This window comes from Gastrolobium bilobum, unplaced genomic scaffold (assembly GCF_033153095.1).
Source record: "Gastrolobium bilobum isolate Gb01-03AN ecotype WA unplaced genomic scaffold, APGP_CSIRO_Gbil_v1 utg3765, whole genome shotgun sequence".
NCBI lineage: Eukaryota > Viridiplantae > Streptophyta > Magnoliopsida > Fabales > Fabaceae > Gastrolobium > Gastrolobium bilobum.
Genome location: NW_026897952.1, coordinates 269,935 through 292,712, shown reverse-complemented (window position 1 = coordinate 292,712; position 22,778 = coordinate 269,935). Strand labels below are relative to the sequence as shown.

At 34.9% G+C, this 22,778-nt stretch overlaps 2 protein-coding genes across 4 annotated transcripts; one reads left to right on the top strand and one right to left on the bottom strand.

Annotated features, from left to right (window-relative positions):
• Positions 1-11,124: 11,124 nt before the first annotated feature.
• LOC133311658 (secreted RxLR effector protein 161-like) lies at positions 11,125-12,603 on the top strand. Its single transcript, XM_061512734.1, has 2 exons — positions 11,125-11,767; positions 12,545-12,603. Exons 1-2 carry the CDS (start codon positions 11,125-11,127, stop codon positions 12,601-12,603), a joined length of 702 nt encoding a protein of 233 aa, XP_061368718.1.
• A 2,722-nt stretch (positions 12,604-15,325) lies between these two features.
• Positions 15,326-19,069, bottom strand: LOC133311665 (peptidyl-prolyl cis-trans isomerase FKBP17-1, chloroplastic). Of its 3 annotated transcripts, none has more exons than XM_061512741.1 (4): positions 18,712-19,069; positions 18,138-18,260; positions 17,499-17,615; positions 15,629-16,051 (listed from the first exon to the last, which is right to left on the bottom strand). In XM_061512741.1, exons 1-4 carry the CDS (start codon positions 19,021-19,023, stop codon positions 15,929-15,931), a joined length of 675 nt encoding a protein of 224 aa, XP_061368725.1. In that variant the 5' UTR covers positions 19,024-19,069; the 3' UTR covers positions 15,629-15,928. The 3 variants fall into 3 exon arrangements, 2 of the variants coding, with proteins under 2 accessions (XP_061368725.1, XP_061368726.1); XM_061512742.1 differs by having other exon boundaries at positions 15,641-16,058; XR_009751575.1 differs by lacking the exons at positions 18,138-18,260; positions 18,712-19,069 and adding an exon at positions 17,694-17,706 and having other exon boundaries at positions 15,326-16,058.
• Positions 19,070-22,778: the final 3,709 nt, after the last annotated feature.

Sequence of the window (22,778 nt, the reverse complement as noted above, 5' to 3'; positions counted from 1 at the left end):
GCATACTCCGTGCTTTCTCCATGAGAGATCGATTCAACCTCTCTGCCACCCCATTCTGTTGAGGTGAGTAGGGCGTAGTCTTCTGTCTTACAATCCCATTGCTCACACAAAACTGGTCAAATTTTGTTGAACAGAACTCCCCTCCATTGTCAGTTCTCAGCACCTTGATTTTTTGATCAAGTTGATTTTCCACCAAAGCCTTGAACTCGCAGAATTTATCGAACACTTCATCCTTGCTGCGCAAGAAATATAACCACACATATCTTGAAAAATCATCAGTAAAAGAAACATAATACCTTGATTTTCCATGTGATGCTACAGGTGTGGGGCCAAACACGTCGCTGTGTATCAAGTCCAGGACCCCCTCAGCTCTTCCTCCTATGGAATCAAAAGATATCCGATTTTGCTTCCCTTGCAGGCAATGCTCGCAAAATCCAAACCCCATAGAGCAGCTCGGAATTCCATCCACCAACTTCTTTGATGTTAGAGTCCCCAGACCTTTTCCTCCAATATGCCCCAGCCTCCTATGCCATAACATAGCAGTGTCCTCCTCCGCCTGTTCTGAAACATAGCTTTCACCACTGAATACTGTGCTACCCAGCAGTTTCCACAATTTACCATGACGCTCTCCTCTTGCAATAACCAAAGCTCCTCGAGTCAGCTTGCAAGCATACTTGTCACTGCTAAAATTAATACCAGCATCTGCCATACTACCAACGGAGATCAGATTTCTGGTAAGCCCCGGAATATGCATCACATCCGGCAGATTCTTGACTGTCCCGTCACTCATCTTCAGCTTTACCTTCCCACGCCCCACAATTGCATGAGTCGTGTCATCTCCCATTCTAACTGTACCGCCAGAATACGATTCATAGGTGCAGAACCACTCCCTATGAGGTGTCATATGAAACGATGCTCCAGTGTCAATAATCCAATCATTACAGTCATTATGACTGTCAAACGCCATGTACAGGTCCCCTGTACTATCATCATCATCCTTCTTTGTACCCGAAGCAGACGGTTGTGAATCATCCCGCTTCTCAGGACCTACACTTTTACTTCTGCAATTCCTTCTCAGATGTCCAACCTTTTTGCACCTCCAGCACCTCATTTCAGATTTATCAGATTTATCAGATTTATCACGGGACTTTGATCGTCCCCTCGATCTTCCTCTGTGACCAGACTTTGATTTGTCATCACTCCTCCCTCTAGCAACCAGAGCCTCATTGTTGGTACCTTCAGAACCTACCCTTCTCATCTCCTCAGACAATAAGGCAGCAACAACCGTCTCAAACGACAGTTTATTAACACTAGTACCAATTGACACAATGATGTGCTCCCAAGAGTTGGGCAGTGAACACAACAAGGTGCAAGCTTTGTCTTCCTCGTCCAGGTTAATGTCTATAGACGAAAGTTGTGCACAAATAGTATTAAATTCATTTAAATGAGCAGAGAAAGAATCACCTTCGCTCATCCGCAGATTATACAGCCTCCTTCGCAGGAACAGCTTGTTCACGAGTGACTTGCTCTGATAGAGACTTCCCAGCTTCGTCCAGAGATCCTTCGCGGTCTTCTCAGAAGTTACATTCACTAGAACGTTATCAGCCAGGCATAACCAGATCAGGCTTTGCGCCTTTCAATCGTCTCTGGTCCACGCCTTCAACTCCTTCGACTCGCCATCACCTGATGTTTCTTCACCGACAGGTTTTGTTGGTACGGACGGCTTATCATCTTCGATCACGTACCACACGTCCCTGTCAACGAGCAGAGCCTCCGTCTTTAGCTTCCATAACTCGAACCCTTTTCCTCCGAACTTTTCAACCTCGACCCGTGATTGGCCAGTCGACATCCTCTCCAGATCAATTTCGCAGTTTTATCTATGCCAAGAAAAAACCCTAAATCGCGAAACCCCAATCTGTCACAGGAACCCTGGTCGCAGAACCAAAGCTCTTGATACCAATTGTTGGAAATCGACAATCACACAGAATCGAGAAAACAGAAAAAGAGATAAGAGTAGAGAGATAGACACGATGATTTACCCTGGTTCACCCAATATAGGCTACGTCCAACTTGTCTGTACTATATTCACCTCACCGCCACTCGTTACAAGTCTCTCGGTTTACAAGGCAAATATAAATAGGATTACAAGAAACCCTAACAGCAGCTATTCATGGGCCCAAGCCCAAACTGCTAAGAAAATTACAATAGAAACAGAGGCCTAAACATTACCTAGCCTCTACGGGCCTGGGGGCGCTGCCCCCGGACCCCCGCCCGCTCACCTGGGAGCGGGACCCCAGTTGCCTTTCTGCTGACCCCGACAATTAGGGCCAACATCATCATGTGAAGTATGAGCCATACCCAACAGGTCTTAATAAATTCGACTAATTTAGTTTTGGGTTTGTGCTTTTTATCATTTTCATAAATTGTGACTCTCAATTTTGGAATCCACTAATCTTTGGAAAGGTCAAATTCTAAAATCTAACTGAATTGCAATTAGATCAACAACTCCTTTTGGATAGAACTTTGAGCTGTCCAGCGATAAGAAAAATCAGGTATATCTTAATATAGGGTGGCTCTTATGATAATGATATGAACCAAGGCCCTTGAGAAGCAATAAAAAATGAAGGGGTGTTTAAGTTTAATGGTTAAGGTGGTTCTCCAGTTGAACAAAATAACAGTTCATGAATGATGAATGTATTAGAATAGTATCCTCCTCTATAATGGAGAGGGTGTATTTATAGATGAGATTTGACATTTAATGCGATGAGACTTACATTTAATGCACTGAGAGAAAATGAAACTGGATAGGATGGTTTCATATGTCGTCATTTGCATTTGCCTTGGTATAGGATGTTACTATGGCTACATGCGCTTAAAATTAGGGAAAAAGATGCCTACTTCCTCAGAGGGAGAGATGACGTGTGAGGCTTTAAGTGTAGGTCAGGTTATTGGACCTAGGCTTAGAGTCATCAATTTGGACGGGTGTCATCAATTTGGACGGGTTTGAACAAAATTATACTATTCAAATTATTATTGTTATAATATAATTCAGTTTTATTGTCAAAAGAGTAATGTAACACTAGAACATTACTATTGGATAAATATTTAAAATGTTATATATTATCAACTGAAGTATTCTAATTGTAAATTTAGTGAATACAAAGTTTCGTATATTGAGCATAATTATATATGCTAAATATTCTCATAAAATCTTTTAATACTATGATATACGCATAATTGAGATAAAGTGTTTTATGTGTTAACAGTGTTTGTTGTTCTTGTCAACAAGGCGTGGCACAGGTGGCTAAGGAGTCGGTCCATACCCCAAAAGGGCATGGGTTCGATTCCCTCTGGCCGCTTTGAAGGCTCTTGTTGATGGGTAAATTGTAAAGCAGGTTTAGTTTGCCGTTGTCCCTGGCGTAAATCCTCATAGAGATTGAACAGGTCTGCGTTGTCCCTGGCGTAAATCCTCATAGAGATTGAACAGATCTGCCCTGACCCTGGCGGGTTACATACCGGTGTCTCCCCTGCCAGAACTTTTATCAACTAGAAAAAAAAAGTGTTTGTTGTTCTTGGTGAAAACATGTGTGTTGTTTTTGTATGAAAAATAAAAATAAAATAAAAAAATTAGGTGCTTAAAATATAATATAAATTTTATATTTTTGTTAAAAAAATAAAATCACAAGCATTTAAGAAATTTCCCTTAAGTTTTGTACTTATGATAAATCTGTTCTTTGAAAAATATTATTTTACTGATTTTTTTAATTATGAAAAAATTCAATTGAAGAGCGAAGTGGTGAATCATGAGCTTGATATACCACTTCTAAAAGTGAAGAATTTAGATACTATTGCTAATGTTATGAATTGATGAAAAATAAAAATTCCTCAAAACATTTTGAATCTGTTCACCTTTGGTCCCCTGCTACATAATGAGTACAAGAGAAAGATAAATAAAACCAAAGGTTTTTTATGTATCAAAAAAAAAAAAAAAACCAAAGGTTTCAACCTGTCATATGACTTCGTAATCTCCTTCAATTGACATCTTTAACTCAAACTTCGGTAACAAAATCATAGCCTCTCTCTAATCTCATTTTTCCATAATTGGAGGATAATATAGAGGCAATGTTTTAAAGTTGTTCCACAGAAACTCCAATTATAACTTTTAACTTACATACCCTTATTAGTTACCCAATTCTAAAAAGATAGATACGTTTGTACATTGTACCCAAAAAAAAAAAGATATGTTAACATTAAGGGTCCTTTCGGATAAATTTTGAAAAACAAATTTTTATGATATAGTTCTTTAAAAAAAAAACAATTAGAGGCTACAATTTTTTAATTTTAATAAAAATACTAGTTTTTTTTTCCTTTTTTAACAAAAAAAATGATTTATTTATTATAAAAATTTTAAACATGCTTTTATAATCTTAAGAAGAAAAAAAAGCACGAACAAATTAACGAGCTCTAGAGTTCAAAGGAGGAAATGATCCCTTACTTCTATTATTTCCATACCACATCAACCGTAACAATAATTGTAGATCACCTAAGTAGATAACATTTTCAGTAATTTTTAGTAGGTATGTTTCTAATACAATGATAACATTAAGAATCGAATCTATAATTTCATATAATTTAGTCAAACCCCTCATCACAGATTTTTTTCATGATAACTTTTTTGTACTATCTTAACAACACCCAATTCATCACCTATTACAGTTAAAAAAAAAGTGACACATTTAATTGTGTTTGCTCTCCACATGTTTTATCCAAAAAAAAAAAAAAAAATTACCAAAAGTTTAATAGTGATCGATAAACTTATTGAGACGGTGAGACCTACGCTCAAGGGAAAAATAATTACAAGGTCTCAAACCTAAATAGAGGACAAATATATATAAGGGATTATAGTTTCTCCTTTAACATGACACCATCAAATTTTCTACACACACAACATTTTGTGGGATCCGCACTTTTTAAAACAAAAAAAAATTAAAAAAATTAAAGCACGCAAAACGAATCTCTATAACATTACACAATCACTTTTCCTACAACATAACTCTTACAAAACCTTATATATAATGACGAAAATCTACGTTTTAAAAGTAAATATTTATGAAGTTAATCATTGACTTAAGGGATCTATTAATCTCATGTTGCATGAGACAATTATCTCATCCAAAAGAGATAAGATTATGGGATCCACTACTTTTTCAAAAAGAGAAAAAAAGAAAAAATAATAAACCCTATTATTTTATCTCTGTTGCATGAGATAATTATCTCGTACAACATGAGATAATTATTTCTCTTCACTTAAATATATTCAATATTGATAACGGACGGCTAAGACACTCGTAATCACCATATTAATTATTAACGCACATATGCATGCTTAGCTTATAACTGCTTTTATAAACCTCTCGCTGATGACAACCAACTGCACATATGCATATTAAGAAAACAAGTACTATTTGTTTAGTCAAAAAAGGTACGAAAATCTGACATTCACTCTTCTTTTTTAATATTAATATCAAATAATATATGCTTCACTTATTGTAAGATTAGAACCCTTTGTTACACTCTATTATTGACATTCACGAATAAAAATATTTGTCGCAAAGAAATTAAAATAATAAGAAGTCATTATACCAAAACAAAAATAATATGAAGTCACAATATAATCATCATTCGTTAGCATCTAAAGCTCCATTCCATGCTATAATGCGAACTTGTAAAATGAGGTCCTGATTTAGATTGGTTGACTTTTAAGAGAAAATTTTATATAAAATAAATTAAATATTTTGGTAGGTGGTATTAGTCAGTTTGTTTTAAATTATAATTAAACCATGCAAATTATATATAATCACTTTAATTTGGTCCAATTCAATCAAATTTTGCAAGCAATTAAAAAAGACACCAACTTGCCTAAGAATCTTGACAAAAGTAACATCCAATTGGCATATAAGTCTTGATAGAATCAGCATCCAATACTTCTAATCAACAAACTTGATTGATATATATAGAGGTAGGATATTATTATTATCAATTTTTTTTACTACTATTTTAATCACCATTGAATTCAAAAGTTATTTTTTTTCTCTCTCTTCATTCAACTTTTCCTCTAATCCAATGGTGATTAAAGTGGTAGTAAAAAAAATAGGTAGTAAGAATATCCTAACTCATATATATATATATATATATATATATATATATATATATATATATATATAGGGTTTAGTGAGTGTACAGTGACTGGATACAAAATTTGATCCAGTGCACTAAGTTCTCCAGCGAGAACACAGTTATAGTAAATATTATAACTATGTTCTCCCGGGAGAACACCATTATAATATTTAGTGCACTAAGTTCTCGCGGGAGAACTTGGTGCACTGGACGGTCCAATGACTGAATTTGTGTTTTATATATATATATATATATATATATATATAGGGTCATGATCATTTTACACCAGTGTAAATTACACTCTCAATCTTGTCCATTGATCTAACTTATATCTAAAGGCTCTAATTTTTTTAGTAATGTGAGCCATTAGATACAAGTGGATCAATGGTCAAGATTGAGTGTAAGATTTCTAACTCTTACACCGTTACACCGGTGTAAGAATATCCTGTCTCATATATATATATATATATATATATATATATATATATATATATATATATATATACAATGGTGGACCCAGTATATTTTTTTTATGTCTGCACATTTAGGGCGAGATTCGGGGGCGCTGGCCCTGATTTTTTTTTTTAAAATCATGATCCAATTTTTGCTTCCGCTTCAAAAGCAAAGCTTTGGCGAATCAACCAAAGTTTTAAGGAAATAATAGATAATGATAATTAAAAAAAATAAACACCACAAAAAGATATTTGTAAAATATAGTATAATTGTAGGAGTTAATCGATCAAAAACTCACCATTATCAATGTCTATTTGATCCAAAGTTGGCTACTTTTGTTTCACAAAAAAATGTGAAAAATCTCATGTGATTCTCCTCCACTTGATGAAGTTGAATTTCAGGAATGTTGATGTTTATTAAGATTTGGAGCTAATAAGGTTTATATAAAAAAAAAGGAGACAAAGCAATGTACTAGGGTTTAAGCTTTAAGCTTTTAAGTTTTAATTGTAGGGGTTGATTGGGTTGGACATATTTTTACCTTTTTTATTTTATCTTCCTATTTCTTTTTTTTTCTTTTTCTTTTTAGAGTAAATATCATTTTGGGTCCCTAACAAAAAACACGATCCTCACTTTAGTCCCTTACAAAATAAAATTACTCGTCTGGTCCCTAAGAAATTCAAAATGGACCCATTTAGTTAAAATTGTGGTCCCTAACAAATTAAAAAAAGACCTAAATTAGTCCCTCAAAAGGACTAAAATGGGTCCACTTTGAATTTTTTAAGGACCAGACGAGTAATTTTTTTTGTAAAAGACTAAAGTGGGGGCCCTGTTTTTTGTTGGGAACCCAAAAGGATATTTACTCTTCTTTTTACTTGACTTGAATCACCCACCCCATGTGAATTTTTTTTCTCTCCCAATTTTGTGTCTGCAGGTGTAGACAAATGCACCCACCTGCATCTGCCATTGTATATATATATATGGCTTATCATTTCTAAAGTTTCTTGAGATAACTTTATCTTCGGCCACTGAATCATAATCATTCAAAGGTGAATCAATAAATATAAGGAAATAAATAAATAAAACGACATAGTTTTGGGCTGGTTTGAGACAAATATATCTCAAGCAACTTTCTTATATATATATATATGGGCTTATCGTTTCTCAAGTTGCTTGAGATAACTTTATCTCCGGCTACTAAATCACAATCGTACAAAGATGGATCAATGGTTATAAAGGAAGAGAGAGAAAAAGGAAATCATAACTATTCAAAGGTGAATCAATGGTTCCATTTCTCTTTCTGTTCTTTTCTTTTGTCTGTCATACCTTCCCCCCCCCCCCCCCACCCTCTTCCATTCGGTTTGCTTGCTTGGTTGTGGAGGTTCGGCAAGATGGGCATCACTAAGCTGGAGGTGGAGAAATTTGATGGGAGAAGTGATTTTAATATGTGGAAAATTAAGATGAACGTTGTTTTGGTCTAGCAAAAATGTGAGGATGCAATTGGAGCTGAAAAGGACCTGCCTGAAAACTTGACACCAAAAGAAAGGAAAGACTTGCTATCTTTAGCCCATTGCCTAATAGTTGTTAATATCTCTGACAGTGTACTGCGTAGGGTTAGCAAGATCACCAACCCTCATGAGCTCTTGGTGAAGTTACAAAGTCTGTATCAAACCAAGTCAGCCCCCAACAAAATGTTCTTGAAGGAAAGATTTTTTTCTTTCAAGATGGACCCTAGTAAGTGTCTAGAGGATAACTTAGATGAGTTTAATAGGTTAACTCTACAACTTGAGAATGCAGGGGTTGTTGTCTCTGATGAGGATCAAATTCTGATCCTCTTAAATTCTCTTCCTGACTCCTACAGACTGGTTAAGGATGCTATAAAATACAGTAAGGGGGATATGACGCTTGATGAAATTACTGAGGCATTGAGGGCTAAAGAAGTTGAAATAATTTCTCACAAAAAGCCCACTGTTGAAGGCTTCTATGTTAAAAGGAAGGGAAATAAAAAAGGAAAGTCAAACAATAAAAGGAAGGAGAACAACAACATTATTCCCTAAGGTAATCAAAGTGTCCAGGGAAACCAAGATAAGAGTAAAAGTCAACCACAAGCCAAAGTTGTGTGTTGACACTGCCATAAAGAGGGCCACCTGAAAAGGAATTGCCCTGAAAACCCAAGGAGTGTCCCCAAACAGCAAAGTAAAACTAAGTATGCAAATGTACTCACTGAGTTTGACAGTGTTGCGGCACTGGTTCTGTCTGATAAAGCTTTTGAAACTGAATGGGTGATGGATTCTGGGTGCACATATCATATGACACCCAGAAAAGTGTGGCTTAGTGGGCTGGAGTTTCAAAGGGGTGGCAAAGTCTTAATGGGGAATGACCAAGTGTGTGAGATAAAATGTGTGGGGTCTGTTATGTTCAAGATGGGTGATAGGAGCTGTAAAATCCTAAAGGAAGTGAGATTTGTTCCCCACATTAAGGAGAAACCTGATCTCCTTAGGGATGCTTGACTCTAGTGGCCTTGAGTTTAGAAGTAAGCAAGGGTTACTTGATATTGTCAAGGGATCACAAGTCCTCATGAGAGGAAAGCTTGTGAATGGCCTCTATATATTAGAAGGCCAAGCTGTCACACAAAAAGTTTGTGTGGCAGCTGCTAACACTGATGAATCCATTCTCTGGCATAGGAGACTTGGACACATCAGCAATCAGGGACTGTCTGAGCTGTATAAGCAAGGTATTATTAGCTCAAAAGGGGAAACTAGTGTAGAATTTTGTGAAAATTGTGTTTTAGGAAAAACTAACAAGCTCCCCTTTTCTGTTGCTAGCAATACCTCTAAGGCAGTGTTGGAGTATATCCATTCAGACCTGTGGGGGTCTCCAAATATCCCCAGTTCTTTATCTGGATGTCACTATTTTATTTCAATAGTTGACTTATATTCCAGAAGGGTCTAGACTAATTTTCTAAAACATAAGGATCAAGCTTTTGTTAGTTTTAAGGATTGAAAAATCCTGGTTGAAAATAAAACTGATAAAAAGGTTAAAGTTCTTAGGACTGACAATGGCTTAGAGTTTTGCAATAATCAGTTTGCTGATTTTTGCAAAGAGCATGGGATCCAAAGACATAGGACCTGTGCTGAAACACCCCAACAAAATGGGGTGGCTGAGAGGATGAATAGGACAATTTTAAATAACGTGAGGTGCATGCTTGCTGAATCTGGTCTTGGCAAGGTATTTTAGGCAGAGGCTGTTGCTACAGCCACCTATGTTATAAATAGGTGTCCTTCCTCTACCATAGACTTAAAGACCCCAGTGGAACTTTGGTCAAATAAGCCACCCAATATAAGTCACCTATAACCTTTCGGGTGTCTTGCTTATATGCATATTAGGCAAGATAAATTGAGTCCTAGAGCCTTAAAGTCTGTCTTTATAGGTTATCCCCTTGGTGTAAAAGGCTACAAGCTTTGGCTTATAGCTGAAAGGAAGTGAGTGGTTAGTAGGGATGTTATTTTCAAAGAAAATATTTTCTACAAGGACATTATGAGTGATCCCAGTTCTTCCCAACCTTCTGGAACTCTTCAGTTTGAGGTGGAGCAATCTGCCATACCTGAGCAGCATGCTGATGGTGAAGAACTGAGGAAACAGCCAGCTGTTCCTGGTTAACCAGATCTTGAAACTGGTCCCCTTGATGAAGGAGGACAGGTTGAAGAGGGAAATGGTGGTCTTGATGACTACTTGCTGTCACGAGACAGAGTTAGGCGGAATATTAGACCTCCAAGCATGTTTGCACATGCTGATGTGGTTGCATATGCCTTACAAGTTGGGGATGTGCTTGAGTTGGATAAACCTGCTACATTTAAAGAGGCTATGAGGGTAGAATCCAAAAATAGTTGGGTAAGAGCTATGGATGAGGAAATGGACTCTTTAAAGAGAAATAACACATGGATTTTGGTGGAGAGACCAAAGAAAAAGAGAGTAATTGGCTGTAAATGGATTTTTAAAAGAAAACCAGAGATACCATGAGTGGAACCAGCAAGGTTTAAGGCTCGGGTAGTGGCTAAAGGGTACTCCCAGGTTGAAGGGATTGACCACAATGAGATTTTCTCACCTGTGGTCAAACATGTATCAATAAGGTTGATGTTGTCTGCTATTGCTATCTATGATTTAGAGCTGGAGCAACTTGATGTCAAGACTGCCTTCCTCCATGGCAATATTGATGAGCAAATCTATATGGAACAACCTGAAGGCTTTGTAAAGAGGGGGACATAAAACATGGTGTGCCTGCTGAAGAGATCATTATATGGTCTCAAACAGGCCCCTAGACAATGGTATAAATGTTTTGATGATTTTATTTTATCAAAAGGTTTTGTTAGAAGTAGTTTTGATCATTGTGTTTATTTTAAAAATTTGCATGATGACTGTTACATTTATCTATTGATATATGTGGATGATATGTTGATTGCATCTAAAAATTTAAGTGAAATAAATTCTGTTAAGAATATGCTGAAAAAGGAATTTGAAATGAAATTTCTTGGACCAGCCAAGAGGATTCTTGGCATGGAAATTACAAGGACAATGGAAGATAGACATTTGTCACTATCCCAGTCTGAGTATGTCAAAAAGGTTATAAGAATCTTTGAGATGCATTTGTCCAAGCTTGTTAGCACTCCATTAGGTGCTCATTTTAGGCTCAAATCTGTTTCTGGAGAATTATCTCCTGAAGAAACACAATACATGTCATTTGTTCCCTATTCTAATGTTGTTGGGTGTCTAATGTATGCTATGATTGGCACAAGGCCAGACATAGCATATGGAGTTAGCATGATAAGCAGGTTTATGAGTAAACCTTGCAAAGAGCATTGGAGTGCAGTTAAATGGTTACTTAGATACTTTAATGGATCTATCAATTGCTGTTTAAATTTTTCTGCATTTGACTCTAATGATTTTAATATTGTTGGATATTGTGACTCTGATTATGCTACTGATCTTGATAAACGTAGATCACTAACTGGTTTTGTGTTTACTGTGGGAGGTAATGTGGTGAGCTGTAAATGCAATCTTCAGCACATAGTGGCATTATCAACAACTGAGGATGAATATGTGGTATTGACTAAAGCTGTCAAGGAAGCCATATGGTTAAAAGGTATAGTAGGTGAGTTGGGTTTATGTAAAAACCCACCAAAGGTAAAATGTGGCTCACAAAGTGCTATCCATCTTTCAAAAAATTCTGCATTTCATGAAAGAACAAAACATATAGATCTTAGGCTTCATTTTATTAGGAAATAATAGCTAGTGAACAAGTAATTGTTGAAAAAATTCTGGCATTATTAACCCTGCTGATATTTTTACAAAATCTGTACCTGTTAGCAAATTTAGAGATGCTCTACGTTTGCTAAAAATTGAACCACCATGATCATGCATTGCATATGGGCCTATAGGTTAAATGCATACACCAAATCTGGTTTGTATTTTTATTCTGTTGTATGTTTAGAAAATATGTGGAGTTTTGTAGTATAGAGATATATTTCCTAAACAAAATATGAACATAACCGTCGCTAAATATAGTATTACTTAATCAGAGGCGGTTTCAAACCGCCTCCAAAAGTAATACATACTACACTCGATGGTCATCCTGTGGCGGCTACACCGCCTTTGAAACCGTCGTTATATTGTTTTCGACGGTCGTTCCAGCGGGTCATTTTGACCGTCGTTGATTCCTTCCCGACGATTTATTTGGCGACGGTTGGTTAACCGCCGCACTACTATTTTTGCGACGGTTATAACCGTCGCAAAATGATAATTCAACTGCCGCTAAATGCACCTTTTCTTGTAGTGGCTGATCCTTTTTGTCTGATGGTTATTATATATCTGTGGGCCAAATGTGAATACTTGAGGCCCATTGTGGTTTTTTCTTATTCAGCTGAAGTTGGACTTTTGTACATTAAGAAACACATCCAAAATGTCAACTTTTTGGTGTGATGGCTTAATGATATATTTGCTCCCTTTTGCTGTGAGTAGAACATAATACATTCTGATTTTTTGATATATTCTCTCGAAAAGAAAAGCTCTGCTAGGGTTTGTTAGCTTGAGTGTTTTGTACAAACACTGAGTGAAACACTGTGAATTTGGCTATGATGCTTTGAGGAATCTTGTTCATCTCAACAAGACGGTTCTATTGATCGGTGAACTTTTCTGATTGGTGTTCAAACGGTGGAGAAGCTAATCTACAAGGAGGACCGGTGAAGCTCGTGGAGATCAGCTTGGAGGTCCAGAGATAGGAACTACGTTTCCTATGCTATCTTGCGAAGATTGGGAAGTCTTCTCCATTTCTCTAATATTTCTAGTTTACCGGTCTTAATCTTGAGTGTTAATTCAAGATCCTTTGTCTTGTTGTTAATTTCTTGAGAAAATAGATTCTTCATATGCTTGTTTCTGTATAGCTGCTATTGTATACATCAAACTCTTGTTTTCTTTCTGATCTTGAATAAAGTGCACATCAGAGGGCGTTTAACCCTCTTTAAGCCCCAAGACGTAGGAAATTCACTAATACTGAGTTTCTGAACCAGTAAAATACTGGTGTCTCCTCTCTTTATGCTTTTTTTATTCTTTCTTGCTATGTTCTGCTTGTTATTGTTTGTGAAAGGTATTCCCAAAATTACAACAAATGGGCTAAAAGTTGCTTATTCTTTTTTAATACATTGGTTATTCTATTTTAATACGGGAAAAATCAAAAAAATTGGATTAAACAATCTTAAAATTTCACTTTTGCATTAATAATTATATTTAAAAAAATTATTTATTTATTTTACATGGTTTTCTAAAATTTGATAGTTTGACATTTCCTTTTAGTAGCTGTGACACGATGAGATGTAAGTTTAAACTAAAAAGCACGTCATGTCATCATTAGTTTATAATATAGAGACTTAATTTTATTAGTTTAATTAAATAAAAATTTAAGTTTGGTGCACTATATATATATATATATATATATATATAGTCTTGCGATAATGTGTTGCCACATTATTTATTTAATAAGCTTGACATTGCCAACCTCATTAAATTATATAGTAACACATAATAAAAAAATAGAGTAAATTTTTTTATATATAAAGTGCATAAAAATTGAATTTAAAATAAAATTATTACAAATAAAATCGAATTTTAGTTAATCAAAAATTCAATGACTTTTCTTTTTAATGCGAATCTAGTTCAACTAAGTTCATACCAAACATAGAGGAAAAATAAAATTGAAAACAAACAAGATTTGAGTCATGGAAATATAATGAGGAAAGACCATTGCAGACACTTCAGTTTAATACTCTGTTTATCATCTAATCTGCAATCTATCTATACAGGATTTGAGATATAACAACAATCTTGGGTTGAAACCGATTGTTAGAAAATAGTATTATAACTCCCATGGGTTGCAGACTTGCAGTAGTATTCTTCAGACACTGAAAGAAGATAGGTATCCCTAGGTTATGTAGTAGCAGTAGTTAATTAGTTGTGTTTTCTTTTCCCCTTAGCCTTAAAAATAAATAAATAGTATTATACAATTTACAGTAAATAATGAAAAAAATAATTGTTACCATGATACGTAGCAGGAAACAAATCTATATATATATATATATAGGCTTTAATGTTTCTAACGTAAATGTAGATAAGTTATAATACATTTGCTTCCAAAACGACGTCGTTTTGGGTTGAAAAATTAAAAAATTATAATAAAAAATACTATTATAACCCTAAAATATATTATAATTACAAAAGTACCTTGCTTTTCGTCTCAAAACGACGTCGTTTTGGGCTCAATGTAGATAAGTTATCTACATTGACTGTAGAAAAAGCAAACTCATATATATATATATATATAGAGAGAGAGATATATATATTTCTTAAATAGCTTGAGATATATTTATATTTGTCTACCCAAAATTACATCATTTTATTTATTTATTTTCTTATATTGATTGATTCATCTTTGAATGGTTAAGATTTTTTTTTTCTCTCTCTTTCTTTATCACCATTAATCTATCTTTGTACAATATGATCTAATAGCCGAAGAAAAAATTAAGCAGTTTGAGATACAATAAGTCCATATATATATATATATATATATATATATATATATATGGGTTTAATAAGAGTTATGTTGTAGGAAAAGTGATTGTGTTATGTTATAGAGATTCGTTTTGCGTGCCAGAGATTTTTTTTTTTTTTTGGTTTCAAAAATTGTGGGTCCCACAAAATGTTGTGTGTGTAGGAAAGTTGTTGTGGTCATGTTAAATTATAGATACAAAACCCTATATATATATATATATATATATATTAGGAATCGTTTCCAACCCACCTTATTTTAGAAAATAATTTTAGATAGGCTATTTAATGATGTAATACATTATTTTCCTTAGAAACAAGTGTTGTTATGCAATTCAGTCTTGGGTGTTACTTTTGGAGATTTCTCCACCAATTCTTCAATTAATTGATTAATTCGGTTAAGTGGGACAGAACCACAATAACATGATCTTAAGCACAGTCTCCCTTTTGAATTTTGATTACACATTTCACAAATGAAATTGAATTTTTCAAGTGACTTCCTCCATAGCTGAATATGAACCCATTTATAGAAAGAATTCTCTGAGACAAAATACACACTATTGGGAATAATAAGCAACCATCCAATATACAAAATTTAGTCAAAGTTAGTCCACCACAAGAACAAAGTCTCTGATCCTTCACCAGGCTCAGGAGTGACAAGCCCTGCATAGTAAATCGTAATTGTTGTGCAAATATAAGAGTGTGCTTGGTAGGATTAAAGGTGGAAAGGTTATAGGTGTGAAATTGACCAGGTTGGACATCATGTAAGTCCAAGTAATATCTCATTTTCACCACTCAATTTTCCACCTTTTCCATTTTCACTCTTGCAAAATGCAAAGTATTACCCAAGCAGTAAATCAATGACTGAAGGGTATTTTATGGGGTCAACCGCTTCAAACTATATTAAAAAATCAGCTATGGTTGAAAGGGCACTGTTTATTTTGAGCAGAAGTGCAAAACTAATTATCAAGCAGGCAACATGATATAATTACATAAACTATAATACACCAAAATCAATATGACAAAGCAAAACGCTTTACTCTTATCATTGGCAAAGACAAAAACTGATCTTAGCATTGCATAATCAAGATCATGCATGGGGATTCATGAACACTACCACCCTGCAATTTATTGACCTATATATATATATACACACTGGTCCATGTAGACTGTTACTAGTTGGATAGCTGGATCATACATGTTGACTTCACTGATGCCTCAGGCTAACCAGTTCAATATCAAATACAAGTGTCCCTAAAGTGGAGCCTTCTCCATTTGCAAGGCGAGTTGGATTAAAAATGGTAGTGAAAAGCCTCTGCCTGTCAAAGAACTTTTTTCTTTGGGAGGAGGAAAGTTGAAGGAATAGGAAAAAAATTAGTACTGCAAGAACTAAAGAAAAGAGATTAAAAATATAATATCCAACCCATTTATAAATTGTACATCATACTAAAAAGGAAGGAGAAAAGAAAAATGGTTCAGAATTTCTTCCAAAATGAAAAAAAAAAATGTTAAAATGGCTAACATTTGCATTTTATACAGTAATCACTAACTAGCCCTTCAGTTAACATGTACAACTTCACAATGTAAAGAAAAATAATCACAGTTATAACACGACGCTTGTTACATTCCATAACTTTGGTGTTAGATAAGCTCCTTATAATATCAGTCTATTGTCCCTTTTTCTATTGTTTTCGTTTTTCTTTTCTAAGTCTGACATGTTGGCACATCGTGTGTAGTACATGTGTCAGGGAGGTGTTCATAGTGTTTGGGAAATATTTTAGGTACACCCGTCACACCACTGATTCGGTGCCAGAGGCGAATCCAGGTGTATGAGAAGGGGGGCAAGTGTCCACCCTTTAAATCTGATGCAAAAATACAAAAATGCCCTTCTCTTAAAATTCAAGTTTTCCCAATTTAATTTCCCTCCTTCTATTTTATTTTCCCGAGAGTTTTCTTTTCTCCTCCATCTTCATTATCCAAACCTAACAGCAGGGAGCTCTATTACAGACCCATTGTTTGCATCTACATACTGATTCATCTCCTCTCAAACCTCAATCTCCGTTATTGGAAGTTGGAACAGTTGCTTCTTCCTCCATTATCGGTCCAGTTGATTCGCAATCCGTCTAGATCTAGATCTAAACCAGACCCAGCTAGCCAGCAGCTGCTCGCAAGTCGCGTTTCAGACCAGACCCAAATCTATATGTACTTGAACTTATTGAGTGCCCATACTTCATTAATTTCTTGGATCCGCCACTGTTCAATGCGATGGACCAACCAAAATCGGGCATTTTTTGTGATGTGTGTACAAAAAGAGAAAAAAAAATATTTTTAATCCAAATGTCAATTTTTGAATGGAAGTCGTAGGTACATCGGGTGTATGCATCAAATGCTGCGCAATTCATTCTTCAGGGGGTTAAAGAAGACATGGTATCAGCAGGCAATTACAAAGAAATATATTGACATAGATTTTCACTAGTTTTCTCTGAGCAAAGTGTGCATAATGAAAAAACTTTCTATGCAGATATTGTAAACAAGCACAAACAAGCAACTACTGCTAGTATTTCTATAATTGCCAGTGGCCATTCAATTTAGAATGTTGAAAAATGCGCATATATCAATAATTATGAGCATGCTGAAGTTGACACTGCTATACAGTTTACAAACAATGAACATTATTTCTAGGTAGTAGATACATATGCATTTTTTTTTTAAAAAGAATGAAGTGGAAAATCGACCAAAGCTTTATCATATAAGTCATGAGCAGAAAAAGTTCCTACATTAGGTGGGATGGGCTCCTGTGATGTATTTTGATACCCAAGGGATGGAGGTATGATGACTCTACGAATACCACCTACTTTCATTGATCTCACTGCCACATCAATTCCAGCAATAACCTGAACATAGCATTTGTTTCCAATATGATTAGATTCTTTGTTAATATTGTTGGGATAATCAAGTTTGATAAGTCTCACATTAGTTGGTAATGAACTAAGTGAAGTGGATATAAATGGGAAGATCCATAAACCCAATTCCTTAAGGTTTTGGGTGAGACATGATATCGAATCCATTGATAGTGATTCTCCACCACGGGCTCCCCTTGTGCCGCCTAACAAATATGACATACAATGATAGGAAATAATTTAATAATAACTTTTCATAAAAGATCCATATAGAAGTCTGACATTTTGAAAGTCCATCACAAAAAACTTAAATGGCCTTTTTATAAAACATAAAAGATTGTAACTATAAATTTAGGTAGTGATAATACTTTACTTTTACATAAGTACAAAAAGAAAATGACAGATAAAATTTGAATCCTTAATTCTTGTATCCAGATCATATCCCTTGTAAATCTGTCCATATTAGGAACAAATGGTAAGTGCTTTTATATTCCACACACTGATATTCAGGCTTACCTTGCCAGTGCCAAGGACAAAGACAAAAGGATTAGGATCACCATTGTCATCTTTGTGGTCATAGGTTGAGTCAAAGCGCCATCCTTGTTTTGCTGCCAGTCTACCATAGTAGTGAATTGCAACCTTCAAAACAAGAACAAAACATTTATAACCGAGACCAAATGAATAAAATAAAGGATTCGTTTTTTTTTTTTAGGTTATTGCAGATAAGTTACGTGGAGTAAATTCAATACTACGTCGTTTTGAGACGAAAATCATGGTGTTTTTGTAATTTTAATTTATTTCAGGATTATTTTAACATTTATAATTATAATTTTTTAATTTTTCAATCTTAAGATGATGTCATTTTGAAAATAAATCAGATAACTTATCCGTAGAAATATTTTTAAAATAAAATAAAAGATTTACACACATATGTTTCATATTATTCTTTCTATAAATATAATCCTACAAATTCTCTTACTCTACCAAAAAAAAAAATCCATCAAGGCATAAAACAAGAAACTTTTAGTATTTGATATACAAAAAAAAAAAAAAAAAAAAGAAACTTTTAGTATTTAAAGGAGAGAAAAACCTGGTCCCCATCTGCGGGAACTTCACCTGAACCAACAAGGAGGTCCAAAGCCTTAACACCACCAGAATTTGGGAGCTCAAAGAAGTCTGATATGGGGTATTTTGGAGAAGGAGAGGGAGAAGAAGAGGAAGGAGGAGAAGGAAGTGAGAAGATGAAAGCAGAGAAGGTGGTAGAGATGAGAGACAGAGATAGAGGTCTTCTTGTAATTTTAGATGCTGCTGAACAAGTTGCAAACATGTTGTTACATGATGGATAAGGGATAGGGGCACTGACACATGTTGCACTTGCAGAGGCAGAGCTTTTTATTATCATCTTCAATTTCTCAGTCCTTGTATTGCTGCCAAACAAGGACTCAATAACTCCTTATTACGTTGTGCAATTAGAAATGAGAAATGCCAATATAGGTTAGTTAACTAAAAAATATTATTTTTTTCTGGAGAATTATGATTAAGAAGCTGCAAAAACAATTTTGTTTTATTTCATTCAAGTTTTCAGTAATTTTTAGAAAGACTTTAACAAAAATTCTCAGGATTAAGATCCACTCCCTATATACAGCCTCAATTGAATTAAATTTAAATTTATGAATACCCCTCAAGAATGGAAACAACTTCCTTTGCTAATTTTTTGGACTGTGTTGGATTTCACTTTATTCAAATGATTATTTAATGTGTTTAAATTTACTTTTTTTGCGAATTTTTTATTTTATTTTTTTGTAATTCTTAAGAGAGCTTTACAATAATACAATTATTTTTTCAAAAAAAAAATGTTAAAAATTAATGTATTTAGTGTCAAATTTATACAAAGGGCATTATAGATGACATTTTGTAATATCTTTACGAAAACTGAAAGTCCGTATTCCAGCACATGGTCCGAACTTTGGCTATATTTTTATTTTTTTTGGAAAAAATCTATATCATTTTAAAGGACACAAAGTTGTATCATTTTAAAGAAGAGAAAGAGATAGATTATGGAAGAAAAAGTGAAGAAAAAAAAGTTTTAAGAGTGTGAATCTCATCTCTTTGTGAGAGTGAAATGACATAAAAATGTATTATTTAAAATGATACATTTTTTCCTAATTTTTTTCCCTTCCCTTCCATTTGAATAATACTAATCCTTTTCGCGGCGTTAAACAAATAATGACCAAACAAACAATCAGAGAGAGTGCTTAAGAAATACATGTTAAGTCTTAAATTATCATATTAAAATAAAAAAACAAAAAACTATAGGCTAGTTTACAAGCCAAGCCACTGCCTAAAAATTCTCCAACGAGTGTTTGGTTCAGAAAAAAAAAAAATAATAATTTACTAGGAAAATGTAATTACAAGAAAAAACGTAAGAAAGTAAATTTGGTAGGAAAGTTTAAAAAAAGTTGTTTGATATCGCAAAATATTACTAAGAAACTTGAATTAAATATGCTGAGTGTATATTTGGTTAAAAATAAAAATTTGATAGGAAAATAAATAGAAATTACGAAAGTAACCTTTTTATAAAATTTTGAATGTTACATGTGGTTAAGAAGAGGGGTATTCTTGTCTTGATTTTATTCACTTTTTCAATTTCTCCAGTTTTCCAAGAAATACCATGTTGCAAACCGCATTCGTTAACAGTGTTGAAGTACCTTTTTTACATGCATTTGTAATTAGATAGGCAACTCTTTTTCATGGGTAAATGTCATGATTTCATTCTACCAAACGCGGAGAACAATAATGCAACATGCAATTCCCTAAGAAATTTTTGAGATATCCTGAAACAAACACTCCCCAAAAGTATTTTAAATGGCCCAACTAGGGTACTTTTCAAATATTGAGAAAAAAGTGTAAATCGATAAATAAATCTGCCAACTTATTCGAGCAAGACACCAAGAAGCTTTTTTTTTGGAATTACAGTGAAAAAACAACAAACTACAGCTATGTTTCTAGGCCAAGAAATACCCTAAAAATCATTCTTCAGCCTCTGCGAACAATCAGGTGGATGGTTGTTGAAGATCAAAGTATCCCAACTATGGAGATGAACTTAGGTAACAAACCAATTAGTCACACCATTTCCTTCTCTGTAGGTGTGAGTAATTTTTACTTCTCAACTACTATGAAGGAGAGAACGAATTTGCAGCACCAGATTGGAGAGGGGTGATGGGGAACATCCTTCCTTAATGAATTTTTGAGCAGCTTTTGAATCGCCTTCCAAGTGGCTTGGAATCTTGGATATAAAAAGATTCACATGGAAGGTGATTCAAAAGCTGCTCAAAAATTCATTAGGGATGTGCAAAATAACCAAAAAACTGAACCGAACCGCCCTTAAAATAACCGATTTTAAAAATCAGTTCATGAACTAAACCAATTTTTAGAACCAGTTTAAGAACCGAACCAATTTTTAGAACCAGTTTAAGAACCGAACCATTTTGAACCAAACCGAACCAAACCGTTTTCAAATCGAACCAAATTGATTTTTATAACTTTATTTTTTAATTTTTTAATTTTTTTTTCAAAAGAGAGTCGACCCAAACCAATTCTGAACCAAACCACTTCCGAACCGAACCATTTAAACAAATTCGGTTCGGTTTGACCCATGCACATCCCTAGTTCCAATACCAAGATTTTCAACAAAAAAACCCTAATCCAATTGCCAGAAGCATCTCTCAAGACACCGCCACAACCTATTCGAGCTCCGCCAACTTAAGGGAATTGCCAGGAAATAAGGGCATGTTCCCTGGGTTTAGGTTGCAAACTAGCTTTACAGAGGAGCTTTTGAGCATCAAGAAAATTTAGTTTAAGACTTTGAGCACTCCTAACAAGAGACTTAATAGCAGGATGAGTATTATCAAAAACTAATTCATTTCTACCAGCCCAAAGTATCCAACAGATAACACCAAACAAAAAGGCCCAATTTTGATTCATACGCAGGGGCGGGAAAGGAGATAAGTTATGAAAAAGCCATTCCGAGAAATTAAGAGAGAAGAAATAGAACCAGTTACAAGGATGTATAAAAGATTTCCAAACCTCCTTGGACCATGAGCAGTCCCTGACCATGTGGAGGCAACTTTCACACTCTTGAGGGCATCTAGGATAGGTATCAGAATCTGACATGTGTCTTAGATAGCTTCTCTTATTGGTAAGCAAATTCTCACCTTTGAGAAGCCAAAGAAAGCTTTTAATTCTTTCAGGGCCTTTCCAGCTCCAAATGAAATCTCAATTCCTTGTTGGATTCCGGTAAAAAAGTGGTATGCAGAGCTAATGGAAAATTTCTCATCCTTAGAGCTAGCCCAAGAGACTCGGTCTTGGCCATTACATATAGAAGGAGGGGATATTCCAGCAATTCTATGGAGCACTAGTTAGACCAAAAAGTGTTGAAATTTCTGCCAATTCCAACATCCAGAACTTGAGACAACATTTGAAACTTTCCACTCCAACACATCAGGGCTGATGGCTTCAACGGCTGAATCAGAGAGGGCATGGTAGTCTGGAAGCCAGGGGTTGTCCTTCCAACATGAGGTTTTGTTGCCATCACCAATGATAATTCTAGACTTACTTAGAACATGAGGCCAAGAGTTAATCAGACCTCTCCACGTGTTAGAAGCATTATGAAAGGGTTTAATTTGAGGAAGAATTTTATCCTCAACACCATACATGCTTTTGAGGACTCTAACCCACAAAGCATCTTGGTTGGTAGTTAAACCATGACCAATCTTCATCAAGAAGGCTTGGTTGGTTAGCTTTAAGTTCCTAAATCGGAGACCACCTTTCTTTGGACTTGCACAACATATTCCGGGGAAGAGCATGAACTTTCCTTTTCGAGGGGGGTGATCCCCAAACAAAGCCTCTAATTTTCTTCTCTAAAGAATCAAAAGTACTAATGGGGAATGAGGAAGTTTGCATGAAATAAGCAGGAAGAGAGGCAACACGGATTTTGCTAAGGTAACTCTTCCTACCATTGAGAGGGAAGACATTTTCTAAGAGCTTAACCATTTATTTGTCTTATCAAAGATGTAACTGAAAGAGGATTTGCCTACTCTGTGATGGTGAATAGGAATTCCCAAGTACTTTTCAAAATCAAGAATGCTGGCATAGCCC

Bases quoted from the DNA above. Each gene is read 5' to 3' on its own strand.
- LOC133311665 (XM_061512741.1), bottom strand. From the start codon at position 19,023: ATGATAATAAAAAGCTCTGCCTCTGCAAGTGCAACATGTGTCAGTGCC. The intron at 17,616-18,137 runs GTAAGCCTGAAT...TGCTATGTTCAG, and splicing joins TTGTCCTTGGCACTGGCAAG to GTTATTGCTGGAATTGATGT. The intron at 16,052-17,498 runs GTAGGAACTTTT...CAAAGAAAAAAG, and splicing joins AGGAGCCCATCCCACCTAAT to TTCTTTGACAGGCAGAGGCT.
- LOC133311658 (XM_061512734.1), top strand. From the start codon at position 11,125: ATGCTGAAAAAGGAATTTGAAATGAAATTTCTTGGACCAGCCAAGAGG. The intron at 11,768-12,544 runs GTATAGTAGGTG...TTTCTTATTCAG, and splicing joins GGAAGCCATATGGTTAAAAG to CTGAAGTTGGACTTTTGTAC.